Source organism: Phalacrocorax aristotelis, chromosome 1 (genome assembly GCF_949628215.1).
Source record: "Phalacrocorax aristotelis chromosome 1, bGulAri2.1, whole genome shotgun sequence".
NCBI lineage: Eukaryota > Metazoa > Chordata > Aves > Suliformes > Phalacrocoracidae > Phalacrocorax > Phalacrocorax aristotelis.
The window spans coordinates 84,430,841-84,446,485 of record NC_134276.1 but is presented as its reverse complement, the minus strand read 5'-3'; the positions used below and the strand labels follow the sequence as shown (position 1 = coordinate 84,446,485).

The window sequence follows — 15,645 nt, the reverse complement described above, 5'->3', positions numbered from 1 at the left end:
ACTCTCCATCATCTTTGAAAGGTCGTGGAGGACAGGAAAAGTGCCCAAGGACTGGAGGAAAGCAAATGTCACTCCAATCTTCAAAAAGGGCAAGAAGAAGGACCTAGAAAACTATAGGCCAGTCAGCCTCATCTCCATCCCTGGAAAGGTGATGGAGCAGTTCATCCTGGAGGTTGTCTCCAGGCATGTAGAGGACAAGAAGGTTATCAGAAGTAGTCAACATGGATTTACCAAGGGGACATCGTGCTTGACCAACCTGATAGCCTTCTACAATGGTGTGACTGGCGGGGTCGATGAAGGGAGACCAGTGGATGTTTATCTTGACTTCAGTAAAGCATTCAACACTGTCTCCCACAGCCTCCTCACAGACAAGGTAAGGAAGTGTGGGTTGGATGAGTGGACAGTGAGGTGGATTGAGAACTGGCTCAGCAACAGAACTCAGAGGGTCGTGATCAATGAAACACAGTCTGGATGGAGGCCTGTCACTAGTGGTGTTCCCCAGGGGTCTGTGCTGGATCCAGTCCTGTTCAACACAGTCATACAATGATAGAGTGTAGCCTCAGCAAGTTCGCTGATGGTACCAAGCTGGGAGAAGTGGCTGATACACCAGAAGGCTGTGCTGCCATCCAGCGAGACCTGAGCAGGCTGGAGAGCTGGGCCGAGGGGAACCTCATGAAATTCAACAAGAGCAAGTGCAAGGTCCTGCCCTTGGGGAGGAACAACCCCAGGCACCAGTACAGGCTGGGGGCTGAACTACTGGAAAGCAGCTCTGTGGAGAAGGACCTGGGAGTGCTGGTGGACAACAAGCTGACCCTGAGCCAGCATTGTGCCCTTGTGGCCAAGAAGGCCAATGGTATCCTGGGGTGCATTAAAAGGAGCGTGGCCAGCAGGTTGAGAGAGGTTATCCTCCCCCTCTACTCTGCCCTGGTGAGACCACATTTGGAGTACTGTGTCCAGTTTTGGGCCCCCCAGTTTAAGAAGGATGTGGAACTGCTTGAGCAAGGCCAGTGGAGAGCTACCAAGATGAATAGGGGCCTGGAGCATCTCCCATCTGAGGAAAGGCTGAGAGGCTTGGGTTTGCTTAGCCTGGAGAAGACTGAGGGGGGATTTCATCAATACCTATAAATATCTAAAGGGTGGGTGTCAGGATGATGGGACTAGGCTCTTTTCAATAGTGCCCAATGGTAGGACAAGGGGCAACGGGCACAAGATGGAACACCGGAAGTTCCACCTCAATATGAGAAAAAACTTCTTTCCTGTGAGGGTGCCAGAGCAGTGGCACAGGCTGCCCAGGGAGGCTGTGGAGTCTCCTTCCCTGGAGAAATTCAAAACCCACCTGGACACTTCCCTGTGCCCCCTGCTCTAGGTGTCCCTGCTTGAGCAGGGGCGTTGGACAAGATGCTCTCCAGAGGTCCCTTCCAACCCCTACCATTCTGTGATTCTGTGAACTACAACTTCTCTAGACAGCACACAAGAACAAGTCACCAAAAAAAAAAAAAAAAAGTAATTTTCCAAATAGTTAAAACCATAAGCATTATTTACTAGGGTTTTTTTACTACATGTTAATTAAACTCCAATTACTACACACTGGAGTCACTAGTACAGCTTTATTCTTCAGGGTAGCCTGACACTGAGGGAGGTCACCACCGCCATTTACCAGGGATCACATCATGGGGTGCTGCAACTGAGAACCTCCAAGCACTTTCCTCCTCCTGGCACCTTGGCACTACTTTTTTTTTAATTTATTTTTTCCTACATGGAATTTTAGGCAACTGCTTTACACTCAAGCTGCAGTATCTGCTGAGAACTAGGATCCCCATGGCCCTTTCATCTCCAGTCTCTTCTTTCACAGCAGGATATCTGCTGCTGCAGGTGAGAAGCCTCCCCACTTCTGGCCCCATACTCAGCTTCTCATCTGGAAATTCAGGTTCTTGCCACCCTGAAAGAGCACCTGATGATGAAGTCAGATTTGCCAATACTGGTCTCACCTTTCAGAACACACGAGAACAATTCAGACAACAAGGAATGTATTTCTTATGCAGCACATAAATGTCTTTCATGTCTTCCAGTCCCAGAATTAAGTGCCTGATTTCTATCTTGGTCCTTCTTGGGGTCAGCGCCTCCAAACCCTGCCTGTCTAAGCTTCGACCTACCCAGGAATCCAGCCAGTGCTGCAGCCTAGGTCAGCTTGTACTGTCAGTCATGACACATGTATTTGCATAGGAGTGATGACAGAATCAAATCTGACAAAATTCGTGCCAGAAATCTTGGCAAGGAGAAGTAGCTGCCAAACATAATTTTGAGAACATACAGGGAAGGCACAAACAACCCTAGCCTGGTGAGGTAACACCATTCTTGGCAGTCAGAAGCAGTCGGGTGGGTGCTGGAGCTGCTAACAGCCGATTGCAAAACTCCTTGAGAAGACCAGAAATATACAGCCAAGTGATGCCAGCCTGGGGTGTCAGAGCACAACTCACACAACCCAGCCATGTTTCTCAAAGCTCAAGCATTTGAACCCCATCTCTCTTTATGAGGAAAGGATGAGAGACCTGGGTTTGTTCAGCCTGGAGAAGAGAAGACTGAGGGGGGATCTCATCAATACTTATAAATATCTAAAGGGTGGTGTCAGGATGATGGGGTAGGACTCTTCAGTGGTGCCCAATGATGAGACAAGGGGCAATGGGCACAAGATGGAACACAGGAAGTTCCACCTCAACTTGAGAAAAAAACTTCTTTCCTGTGAGGGTGCCAGAGCAGGGGCACAGGCTGCCCAGGGAGGCTATGGAGTCTCCTTCCCTGGAGAAATTCAAAACCCACCTGGACACTTTCCTGTGCCCCCTGCTCTAGGTATCCCTGCTCGAGCAGTGGGGTTGGACAAGATGATCTCTAGAGGTCCCTTCCAACCGCTACCATTCTGTGATTCTGTGAACTGCCTGTAAAAATCACGGTATTTTTATTTCCATGTAGAGATAGCAAGCTTCCAGCACTTGCGGCAGAAGACTTGAGAACTTTTTGGGAGTTCCAGCTGTGACCGAGCCAAAAACCACAACAGGAGAGCTTCTCCCTTGGGGGCGGGGCAAAGCCTTTGGAGTTTTAAGGCAATTCTACCACCTTACAGCCTGCAGCTCACTTTTTTCAACACTTCGGACCACGCTTTTTTGCGTACAAGGTTTTATTTTTGGACAGCAAGCAGCGGAAGCGCCCTTCCTGCCGCAGAGGGGGCAACGCTGTTGCAGAGGAGCGGGCTCCCCGCTGCCGGAGCACCGCGAGAGGGGCTGAGGTGGGGCCCTGAGGCAAGCCCCGCCGCGCGCCCAAGGTTCCCACCCCTCCCCGCCCCGCCCCGCTCAAGGCCCCCGCCCCGCTTCCGTCACGTCTCTCCTCCCCGCCGCCCGCGCGCGCGCGAGACATCCCGCGGCCGCTCCGATTGGCCGCTTCTTTTCCCGCGTGACGCGGCGTCGGGCGGCGATTGGCCACGGCGCTGGAGGGGCTGGGGGGAGGGGCGGAGCAGCCGTGCGGTTGTTGTGGTGACCGGGCGGCCGCACCCAGAGATGGGAGGGGGGCCGGGGAGCGCCCCTGGAGTGCCGGCAGCCGGCGGGTACGTGCACAGGCGCGCGCGGGCGCCCCCGGCCCCCCCTCCCCCCCCCCCGGAGGCGGCCGCCGGTTGCCGGGGTGATCTCGCCCTCTTAAAGGGCCCGCGGCGGCCGCCCCTCGTTGCGCGTTGCTGGCGGGGGCCGCGCTGCGGCCTGCGGGGGGGAGGGATGGCCGGGCCCGGGCCGGCGGGGGGACGGGGGACGCGACGTCGGCGGTGAGGGGAACGGGGGGCCCGAGCGGGCGAGTGATGGCGCCTTGTGGTTCTGCCGGCAGGAGCGGTGCCGGGATGGCGGCCGGCGGTGTCCCGGCGGGGGAGGCGCACAGCGTCTGCATGGTGTCGGACTTCTTCTACCCCAACATGGGGGGCGTGGAGAGCCACGTGTACCAGCTGTCGCAGTGCCTCATCGAGCGGGGCCACAAGGTCCTGGTGGTCACGCACGCCTACGGCCGCCGCAAGGGCGTCCGCTACCTCACCAACGGCCTGAAGGTCTACTACTTGCCCCTGAAGGTCATGTATAACCAGTCGACGGCGACGACGCTCTTCCACAGCCTGCCCTTGCTCAGGTACATATTCGTGCGGGAGAGGGTCACCGTTGTCCACGCGCACAGCTCCTTCTCCGCCATGGCCCACGACGCCCTCTTCCACGCCAAGACCATGGGGCTGCGGACGGTGTTCACGGACCACTCCCTCTTCGGGTTCGCTGATGTCAGCTCGGTGCTTACCAACAAACTGCTGACGGTGTCCCTGTGCGATACGAACCACATCATCTGCGTCTCCTACACGAGTAAGGAAAACACGGTGCTGCGGGCAGCTTTGGACCCTCGCATAGTCTCTGTCATCCCCAATGCTGTCGATCCCACCGACTTCACGCCAGACCCATCGAGGAGGGATGACAGTACGATAACAATTGTTGTTGTCAGCAGACTTGTTTACAGAAAAGGTAATGGCGGCTAAAACGTAAGTTTATTTTGGTTATTTTTCTCTTTAGGGTATGGTAAGAAAGGTCTCGGTTAGGTACCACTTACGCTGTACCTGTGGTACGGACCGGATTTTAAATGGGAGTTGTGATGGTTCTGAGCTTTTGCATCTGCGCATCAAGAAGAAATGTACGTTTCAGTTTGTGCATGTTGGGTTCAGAGATGCATTTCTTTTGTAATACTGAAGATATTGAAGATTGAAATTTGTAAAATGGAAGGTTTGGCATGTACTGGGGATATGACCTAGGCCCTAATCTGTATATTCTGTTAGAAATGGTTTAACTGTTTTTTATTTAATCAAGCAACAGCAACTTCAGTTTTTTTTTTTTTTTTTCACATTTGTCTTCTAATAGATCACAAGTTGTCTCTTTTTTTTTTTCAGAATTTTGTGTTCAGCAGCACAACTGTCTTCAGGAGACATTTTTTCTTTTTCTTCTCTTGAATAGAGTTATAGGCTACATCGTGGTTACTTCTAAAATCAAATACAATAACGGCTTGCCCTAAATTTTGTACTCTTAGGTGTAGATTTGCTTAGTGGTATAATTCCTGAGCTCTGTCAGAAATATCCAGAGTTACATTTCTTAGTTGGAGGAGAAGGACCAAAACAGATCGTACTGGAAGAAGTCCGGGAAAGATACCAACTACATGACAGGTTCGTTCATTGCATGTCTATGATCCTTCAGTGTACTTTTGGGGTGGGGAAAGACAATAGCAACACCCTTTCCGCCTGCCTTCCGCCCCCCCCCCGCCCCCCCGCCCGGAAAACACAAACCCCCAAAACTTGAGGCTGGAGAAGATGTGAACCGTTGAAGGCAAGGCAGATAGGGCAGATGCTAGCTGAACACTTATGGAGTTAGATTATGATCCTGCAAGTTAATTTGTAGACCCTGTATGAACCTTCACTTGAGTCAGAGAAAAGCTGACTTAGACGTAAATATATCATATTCATCTCTGAAACTGTGATGCTTGAATCAATTGTTACCAAATGGCATAAGGTGTTAGTTAGACATCCAGTTCATGTCACTGCTGCTTATGAGGATGACTGTAGTAATTTATTTTGTTATTTCAGTATGAAAGTCTTCAGGGTAGTGCTTATCTAGTATGCATTCTTGTGGCACTACAAACATGTTCCTGTGGTGCTACTGTGTTAACAAAATGTTTCCGTGATGCAGATGCATTTGCGTGTTTCTTTGGGGTTTTCTTGTTGTTCAGACAGTTTTTATGTGGCCAGGGCAAGGCTCTTAATTTTCTGTTTCCTTTTCTCTGTTTTCTGTTCCCCATTCTATACTTCAGTCAGTGATTCCTCTGGATGGGCAATAAAATTGTTTAATAGTATCATTCTTTTTTCGCCCCTTTCTGTTTCCAAATACCTCTTCAAAATGCTACGTCCTGGTCATTGTATCCTAAATACTTTTTTGCGCCCCTCAGGCTTTGGAATTGATTAGACCTCACATTGAAAATTCAGAGAATACATCTAAACAAAGAAAGGATGACAAATCTTAATTGTTAACTGCATGAAACCATGTTCTCTTGCAGAACTAGGAAGCTCAGTAACAATGTTTTGAAGTCAGTTGCCATTAAAACAAACAGAGCAACTTCTCCCCCCAGGTGTATTTTCAGAAGACGTTTAGTGTGAAATTAAGAAATAGAGTCTCCTTTAATTTTTTCCAGCAATGAAGGAATAGTAAATGGAACAAACATGTCTGTGTTCCTTCTCTCACTATATAAATATGAACCATCAGTACATTTTTCAGAATACGTGTAACATGACACAGCATTATTACAGTCTAAAACTAGTGTTTGTCTGATTTTTTTTTTTTTTATTTTTTTTTTTTCCCTTACATGCAGGGTACGTCTCCTAGGAGCCTTGGAACACCAGGATGTTAGAAATGTTCTAGTCCAGGGGCACATTTTTCTCAACACTTCCCTCACTGAGGCCTTTTGTATGGCAATTGTGGAAGCAGCAAGCTGTGGTTTACAGGTAAAAAAAAAAATAATCTCAACTGCCTGGAACGCATATATCCAATTTAAACAAAGTTTATGATTAAATAATATGCCTGTAGCATTTTATTTCATTTGAGGCTCTGTCTTTACAAAGGTGAACAACTATTATCCTGATTTATACATCACCTGGAAGCTGAGACAAAAGGGTTAACCAAAACTACTTAAGCTCCCAGAAGAAACTGGTGCGGAATTGGAAATAATATGTAGATTTGCTAACTCTCAGTTCTCTGAACTAACCAGACTGCCTCTGCAAAATGCTATTTTGTATGTACTGCTTTACAGAGTTTTGGGGTAGTTGATGTTCAGGAAGGTTTACTTTGACAGTACTTTAAGAGGAGCTGCAGAAAATGGCTCGTGAGCATGGGTGACTTTGGTCTTATTCATCAGGCATATTGAATTACCAGACTAAACCATTGTACTAGAACTGTTTGCTTCCTGCACCAAGAACTGGCATTAGTTTTCTTCCAGTAACTGAGGATGTATTTGCCTCACCATGTAGGGATTCAGGGTAAGACTTGGGGAGAGAAAGAACAGTAAAAGCTGTCTCTGTCTAATTTACAACTCAGATTGACAACTCAAAAAAGTCAAACCAACAGCCATAAAGAATTTAGATTCTTACATTAAAATATCAAGAAACTTCTTTTAAAATACAAACTGATAAAAGTTGTGTGTTGTTTAGTATACAAGAAATGTAAAATATGTGAGGGACTTTGTTTTTCCACTCCAATATCTTTTGACAGTAGTTACTACCTAGTTCTGGTAGTTATTCCCCTGTCACCTGTTTTCCTCTCAAGAGGTGAGGAAGTTCTGCAGTTTTCTTATTGTTGCCTGCTGTTTAGAGATGACTGCATGATGTGAGTCTTAGTTATTTCTGATTTCCCCTTTAATAAATCAGATTAAAATTACTGAACTTCTAAAAATATTCTTGTAAATGTTCAGTAGCCTAGAAACTGCAAATTGAAGGTGGATGTGGTAAAACTGTCCTCTCCAAATAGAGGTAACCGTTTTCATGAGGGACTATGGAGAGAAAGTCCAAAATCCCATTACACAGGTTTAGTTGTGTACTGTGACACCTTTAGGAAAGATGTCTCATAAAACACTCATTAGACCAAGTCTTCTGTCTTACCATGCTACCAAAGGATCACTCTGAACATCATTAAAGCTAATCTGCTATGCCAGGTCTTTTCTAGGGCCTAGACCTTCAGTTGTGTACAGGTAAAATTCCCAAAGCATGGTATCAGTCTTTTGCCTTTCATGGCAACCACTCGTATTTTTTTTTTCCCCTATTCATCCATCTTAAGTGCTGCATCTAAACAGTGTAATAGCAGTGTCATCATTCTACTTTATTGTTTTGTGGCATATGTGGTCTTTCTTTTGTTTCTTTCAAAGGTGGTGAGTACAAGAGTTGGTGGGATTCCTGAGGTGCTTCCAGAAAATCTCATTATTTTATGTGAACCCTCTGTGAGATCTTTGTGTGATGGATTAGAAAAAGCGATTGCCCAGCTCAGATCAGGAACACTACCATCTCCAGAAACTGTTCATAATAAAGTAAAGACATTTTACACATGGAGGAATGTAGCAGAGAGAACTGAGAAAGTACGTATAACCACTTCTTTTAAATTCTCACAAAGTACATTTTTTGAAACAGCTGCTGCTTTGCAACATTACTATGTACGTTCTCTGGGTAATTTTTCAGTGTGTTTCCTGTCAAACACACGTGCTTTAAAAAGGTTCAGAAAATACTTCCCCCCCGCCCCCCACCCCAAGTACATCCCTAGATAGGTGGGGGTTTTTCTATTTGCATTTTTTTTCTGTGACATAACTGCTGATAAATATTCTGAAGTGCAGTCTAGATCTTTAGTTCCATTTCTACTAATATATTTTTCTAGTCTTCACACTGAGTAAGTCGTCTGACATAACTGGAAAACATGCTGTATAAGATGTATGAAAAGGAAAAGACAGAGTTCATGACAAAGTTTTGTCTGCCACATGCAAACAAGTGGTTTAAAATTATGAGAGGTGGTTTAATGCCGGTAGGCTGAACATACCTGAATTTACATAAGCTATGTGTGTAATGAAAATAAATCATCACACTTTAGAAGTCTCACTTCAGAATTAGAACTGTGCTTCAGCATAAAAACTCTGCTGTTAGTGAAGGATGTTAACTGCAATAGTGTTACGAATGCCTGTGGAGATGTGTCTCTTCTAACTTCAGCCTCTGTGTTTTAGGCAAGAGAATAGCTGAATCATGTGCCTCTTAATTACATTGTAGTGTACTTGGATATGTCTCTTAAGTCTCCTTGAAGTATCATGTACTTATTTTATTGTCTTCAGGTACCATCAGTATAATTCCTCTTATAATTTTGTAACTGCAAGCAACATTTCAATTGCAAAGCTTTTTGTAGAAGTTAGTCTAGATTTCTGTTTCCTTTACTGCCCTTTCTTAAAAACAAAACAGAACAAAAACAAACCAACCCCACACCAGCTCTGTGACGGAAAATGTTAGTATAATTGGAAGAAATATGCATGGAACTTAGGTTGTACCTCAGCCAGTTAGTTGTTTGTTAGCTCATTGTTAAGTTACCTGTAGGATGAGGTCCGTAATGTTCTCAAGGAAAAAGCTCTGTATAAACACAGGACTATAGTTTTTAAGTTGTCTTTTTTTTTTTTAAATTTTGTTTTTGTTTTGGATTTGTTTTTGTTTGGTTTTTTTAATAGTGGTTGTGGTTAATATGTATATGAAGTCACTAGTAGCATGTATTTGCTTTTCACATTCATTGCATTTTAAGGATTTTACTAAGAAATACTAGTGTTTCTTTACATCAAAATTGGTACCCTGTTATGATTTGCTTGGCTGTTCAAATACTGAGATTTGGAAGATTACCAATTCTTTTGTAAGTTCAACCGTCTTTGTGTAGAAAATCTAGTAATTGTATGTTCAGCCTTTTCCTATGACTGGTGTGAATATGTGATTAGAACCCATTCAATTAATTAAGAAAACCTCAACCCTCTCTGCATAACATTACACAAGAGATAGATTATACAGCCTTCCTATTCAATGAAATACTCTAGAGGTCCATCGAAAAATAGAATGTTTCTTTTCCTTTTTCTCCTTAAATAAATTAATGAAATCTCTAGAACAGTACTCATAAATTTAAAATTTGCACAGCTTTTCTTGAAAAATATTTTTCCCACCTAGTAGTTAGGAATAGAAAATGTATTTTGCACGCTAACAAAGTACTGCCTGATTTTTGAGGCAGAAGCAACATGGTTTTAAGGTCTTACTTTCTGTGTCTTCTCCATTTAGGTGTATGACAGGGTTGCAGATGAAGTGGTTTTACCAATGGATGAGCGACTTAACAGACTAATGTCTCACTGTGGCCCAGTGACTGGGTATATTTTTGCTCTTTTTGCTGTTCTGAACTTCCTTTTCTTGGCATTTCTGAGGTGGATGACTCCAGATTCCATTATTGATGTTGCAATAGATGCCACAGGACCTAAAGGCGCATGGACTAAACAGTATTTTTTGGGGAAGAAAGGAAGAGTTAAAGAAGAAGTTCCAAGCTCCTCAAATGCTCAAATGGAGAGGAAAGAATGCATCAGTCACTAACGGTTTTAATGCTTGCTGACAGAGACATTACTCTTAAAATTCTTCAGTTTCTTTCTGCAGTTCTTGGAAAGAAACTTGGTTAAATGTGCTACCTCAATTTAGGATTATGTTTTCATTTAGTTTTGGATACATGCAAATTTATGGAAATCTCTTTTGCACTTAAAACTGGGAGGAGAACAAGGGTTTTTATATGTGTCAAAAGCCTTTTAGACAGAAATACAAGATTTTTCTTGACACCTTGAATATTACAGAAAGCGACTGTAAACTTTAGTGGTATTTGGGAAGGCAAAACACAAAAATTATTAGCCTACAGTAGTCGCTGTTATTTCCTGATATTTACTGTGATTTTTATTTTGAGACCAACTTAAAAATATTTAATTAAAAATCCAACAAAGCACACCTTTTCTTTCTAAGATGAAAATGGCACTTGAAATTAGTCATGAAGTCCATTACTATGGAAATTTCAGAGACTTAGTTCTAACAGTTGTGTCCCAGTGAGTTTTGCCTGCACAGTGTTATTATTTTGAAGTTCTTCCCTAGTCAAAATTGGATCATCCTGTTGCTAAACTGAAACTCCATAATGAATTTTTGATATTTTCAGAGGTGCTAAATTTGTCCTGTTCATTTACATGTGTGAAAGTGAATTAAGCTTATGGCGCTTTTAAAAAAAGTACATAGGTGAAGATATTATATTACTTAGAGATAATGTAGCCTTCAGAAACAGCTCAGGCCTGAAAACTCCTCCAGCAAACTATGCCAAAGCATGAAGTAACACGTGTGTGTGTGCGCCCGCACGAGAGAGAAATTTGTGAAGGGCTTAACAAGTACCGTCGTGCTTGCTCTCCCCTCCAACCTCCCCTCTTTTCTTCTCCCCCTGCCCCCCACTGTGCCCGCCCCACCCCCAGTTATGACCAAAATGACCCCTTAGTTATGACCAAAATGGCATTTCGGTCCATCCCTGGGAGGGGCAGTGTTTAGTGTGCGTGATTTCACCTAGACCTCATCAGAGGCACTGTCAGACAGGTTCTGCAAGTTAAATCCTGAGAAGGTATCCCTTAAATGGAAATAGGCAATAGATCTGCTTTTCCTGGAGAGAGAGAGAAAAAAAACCAACCAACCAAGTGGGTCCTTGCCTCTGTCAGCAGTGCTAAGTAGTCCTGGGACAATAGGCAGCACAACACACCCATGCGTGAGAGGAGGCATTTATCTCATTTATGTCAACCACCTCTTAAAACTGCCCCCTGCCTAATGCACTGGGTTAATTTCTTTTTCCAGCATCACTGAAGACTAAAACTTCTACAATTTTATGACTGAGTATTACGTAGTGTTGGACACTATGAATTCTAGAACTGTGCAATATGAAAATGCTGCCTCCAAACCCTTGAAGGGCAGGCAGTATTTAAAACGCTAGTGTCAATATCATCTTGTTTGCGTAGAGATGTACCCTAACATCTGACATTTTATAACTTCATTGAACATATTTTCATGAAACAGAGAAAGGTAAAGTGAAATAAATGCCATATGCAAAGTCTATTTTGTTTTACTAGAATTTTTAGCCTTTGATACATAGCGTACAAAATGCATTGTAATACAATTTGAATTTGTCAAACTGCATTAGAAGTGGAGGTCAGCTAAAATGGTGCCACACAGATTATGCATAAATGGGTGGAATTAAGGTAATATTTTACTTTTCAAAGTTACAGACTTGAATGTTTTTTTAAAAAAAAAAGTAACAATTAAAAAATGCTGATTATCATTCCAGGGAAATCTTATTATTAAAAAAAAATATATATTTTGTTGATTCTCATTTATTTCTCTTTGGTTTCCTGCAACATCTACAACAGAAATCAAATTTGCAACAAGATTATGAGAATCTGTTTGAAGTACTTCTCACTTTTCTTTTGTGGAACATTTGAGTTCTTACGAATAACCTAATTAAACCGTGTTATAGTCTTGTTTACAAGACAAATTTACAGTTTATCTAGAAGTTTACTTACCTTCCCATAAAGAATGGTTATTCTTCAGTTTTTATGTGGAAACATACAATTAGCAAGTATAGAAATACACTCCATATTGCTGCTTCTCATCGCTGGTGGCTGGACTTTTTTTTGAGAAAGATGATGATTAAAAAACATTCTGCAGAAGCTGTCACGAAAATTCAATCTGGAACTGGATTAACTACAAATATGCGGTTTCTCAAGTAACGCAGCTTGTGTTGCGCGTAACTCTTTGCGGGACTGATTAATTTACCAGCCTTGTGCAGTGGAGTAAGGGATGGTGTCACTGAATCATTTAGTTTTAAAAAGCATCAGTGGGTAAAATGGAAAGGTTTAAATACAGTAACAGCAACAACTGAAAAAAGCAAGCAGATAATGAGTGCGTTTTAGGAATATGTATTCAGAAATTAATAAAATAACTCTTTAAAAAAAATCTTTAACTCTTTAAATAAGTCTGTTTCAGTTGTGCTTGTAGGTAATGTTTGATCATTGTGAAATACTAAGGAAGTGTTACTGGAGAGCTGAGTTACTTCTTGCACAGAGCGGAGCCTCCTGTGTGGAGGAAGGGGAAACACCCAAAACCCTCCTATGTGGAAGGTTCCCCCCTCCCCTTTCATAGAAGGGTCCATTGATCAACAATGAAAGTCCTTCCCACGGGCACAAGGAGAAATTGTGTTTCCAATACATTATATGCAGACACTGTGAATTAAGGTGTGGATGGCACGTTGATAATGGAAAATTGTGTGTTAAGCCCGAACAAGTATCAAGTAAAGTATGAATGTAGGATTCATCTTTTGTATTGTGTTTCAGGGGCTGTGAATAGATCTGTAAGAAGGTAACTACACTGTAATGTACTTATTTTTGTGGTCAACTTTTTCTGCATCTTTTTAAAATAAACTTATTTTTTCCCCTTTTGGTATTTATTTCTCTTCGCTAGTCCTTTTTTTTTCATATATGCTTAGGCTTATAAACACATAATTGTGAAGTTGCATCTTTTTGATACTCCAGTAAAATACAGACTTCATGTAAACAGATGTAAGAACCATCAGTCTCAAAAGAAAATGTGTTTACAAACTTTTTTTAAATTAAACACTATTTAAATATTTTAAATGCTTGACTTTCTATCATTAAACTCATTTCAGCATATTTGCTGTACATCTTTTATGACACTCAGTAGTATGTCGGCTTCCACAGTTTTTCCTAATTATTTTAGTGTTGACATAGTTGGATAAAAGGTGGATATTCTTTGTTAAGGGAAGAAAAGTAAAGGCAAGATGTGGTTATACATCTGAATTTACCGTTGTACTGAATTTACACATTTTTCTTGTAAACTTAACAGATAGATTGGATTGTTTGCAGATTCTGACTTGCTTCCACACTTGCATAACTCCGGAGGTGAGGTTTGCATGGGTCTCGCTGACCTTTAACTGTGCGTAAGCTGGTCGTCTAGTACATGCTAGTTCTCTAAGGTGGCTGTTCAATGGGGGGGACGATGGCAGGCATCTGGAGAAGGAGCCAGCCCCCGCTAGCACAGGCGTTGGAGACAGGCAGGGGGAAATTCATTACCTGCTGGAATTTGCCGTCTTCCTGCCCAGGCAGCAGCCGGGTTTTAGATAACCAACTTTATGTGGTGCGATGGGCAGCGGGTAGGTGAGATGAATCCCACATCTGCTTGTGTAAGAGCAAGCAGTGAGTCACCATATACATCCCTTTTGAAAGGCAGGAGTGTTGTAAGTGTGCTGACCTAAGGGTGCAAGTGAGGCAAGGCTTGTACAGGAAGTAGTGTCATTTATTAGATCAAACTGGTAGAAAAGAAATAGCTAGGCTCTCCGTACGTCTTTGTTCTGATCTCTTCCCTTCGAGGTAAAGGGTTTCTGTCTCCTTTTTACCCCCAGTTGTCTTACTTTGATTGAATATATTTGGTATTCAGACTGTCAGCTATATACATTAGAAATACAGTGCTGTAATTCAAAGAGTGTCTAGTGTATGAATAGACCAATACCTCTTTTAATTTCTTCGAGAAGAGGATCCCCCTAATCTTTATTTCCTTGCCAAAATCTTCAGGTCACATCCAACATTTCTCACTCTTGGCTAAAGTTCAGGTGAACAGTAGGGAAAATGAGTTGTCTCTAAGCTGGACTGCCTTTCCTCTTGTGCTTATTCCTTGTGCGTTCGTAAATTCAGGGTATACAAGCACTAGCTTTCCAGTTCTTTGGAGGATATAGCTGAACTATTCATTCTCTATCTCATGACCATTTTATTGAAGGATTAATGTATTTTCTGGATATTTTGATTGGACAATTTAGTAATTAGCTGAAAGCTAGAGTGATTCATGGAGTTCTCAATAAGGCATGGGTTTTTTTTCGGAGGGCTGACTTGTTCACTCTAGTCTATCGATGGAGCCGCGAAGTCCATCTCATTCAACTCAACAATGATGCTGCCCAAAACAGTGAGGGAGGAAAGATGAGATTCCTGTTGCTCTTCCATTGTGTTATCTGCGTTCTCATGTCTATGTCATGTTGCTCACCTTTCTTTAGTTTCAGAAATACCGGGTGTTTCCAAGTGATTACACCAGCTTTTGCTACGGCTTACCTGACTACCACCTTCACCAGATTAATACTTCCCACCAGGTGGTTCAGCCATCTTCCCACCAATGACTTTAATCCACTGCAGTAATTTTGCTAGTGTTCTTGTACACTAAGAGCAGATGCAGGGATTACATGAGTTCTTCTCAAATGACTCCATCATTTAACTGAAAATCTCTAGTTGTCTTGTTCTGAAGTCAGGAGGGTGATTTTGCTACTACACAAATGGAGCTTGTCCTTCTGGAAGAATCACGTTCCTGTGACTTCTTCCAAGTGGTCAAACTTCCTCATGGTTCTTTAGACCACCTGGAGAGCTCTTCAGTACTCTTGGAATTTCACCTTCCTTTAGGGATAAGAGAATTTCAGTGGAAATCACCTGATCTCCAGTTTCTTGTATTTTTCTGAGGGTTGTGGACATGAACAATTCTACCTACAGTCTGGAAGGCTGATTTTGAAAGAAGATCACTGGATTTCCTTTGCAACCAAAAGTCTGTTTTCTGGTCTTTCTCTTAAAGGGTGCTACGTCCTATGGAGTGCCAGTTTTGTAGATCCTACATGAGAAAGGGCTCTCTGTCATTTAGGCTGACTTTTTTTTTGCAATGATATTTTTGTTTGTTTGTTAGTTCTTTTTTCTCTGCATCTTTTATTCTGTTCTTTACACCTTTTGCTATTCCTCTGGCTTCAGGAGTGTTTTCATTATCTTCTTTTTTTTTTTTTTTTTTCTTCTAGGACTTACTGATCATCCCTTTTTTGGTCCACCTTTGTTTGCTAATTTCTCCTTTTTGTTTCCCAGCTGAGCAAACTTAACTGTTTTGCTCTGATTCCTTAACTGAACTTCTCTTGCCATGTAATCTATGTCTTCATCTGTCTTGTCCTGTGA

The 15,645-nt window shown here is 42.7% G+C and overlaps 1 protein-coding gene across 3 annotated transcripts; it reads left to right on the top strand.

Annotated features, from left to right (window-relative positions):
- The first annotated feature begins 3,486 nt into the window (after positions 1-3,486).
- PIGA (phosphatidylinositol glycan anchor biosynthesis class A) lies at positions 3,487-13,103 on the top strand. 3 transcript variants are annotated; one of them, XM_075095991.1, is made up of 6 exons: positions 3,487-3,595; positions 3,865-4,532; positions 5,089-5,221; positions 6,418-6,550; positions 7,963-8,169; positions 9,881-13,103. In XM_075095991.1, exons 1-6 carry the CDS (start codon positions 3,549-3,551, stop codon positions 10,181-10,183), a joined length of 1,491 nt encoding a protein of 496 aa, XP_074952092.1. In that variant the 5' UTR covers positions 3,487-3,548; the 3' UTR covers positions 10,184-13,103. The 3 variants fall into 3 exon arrangements, with proteins under 3 accessions (XP_074952092.1, XP_074952077.1, XP_074952083.1); XM_075095976.1 differs by having other exon boundaries at positions 3,500-3,595; positions 10,021-10,117; XM_075095982.1 differs by lacking the exon at positions 3,487-3,595 and having other exon boundaries at positions 3,787-4,532.
- Positions 13,104-15,645: the final 2,542 nt, after the last annotated feature.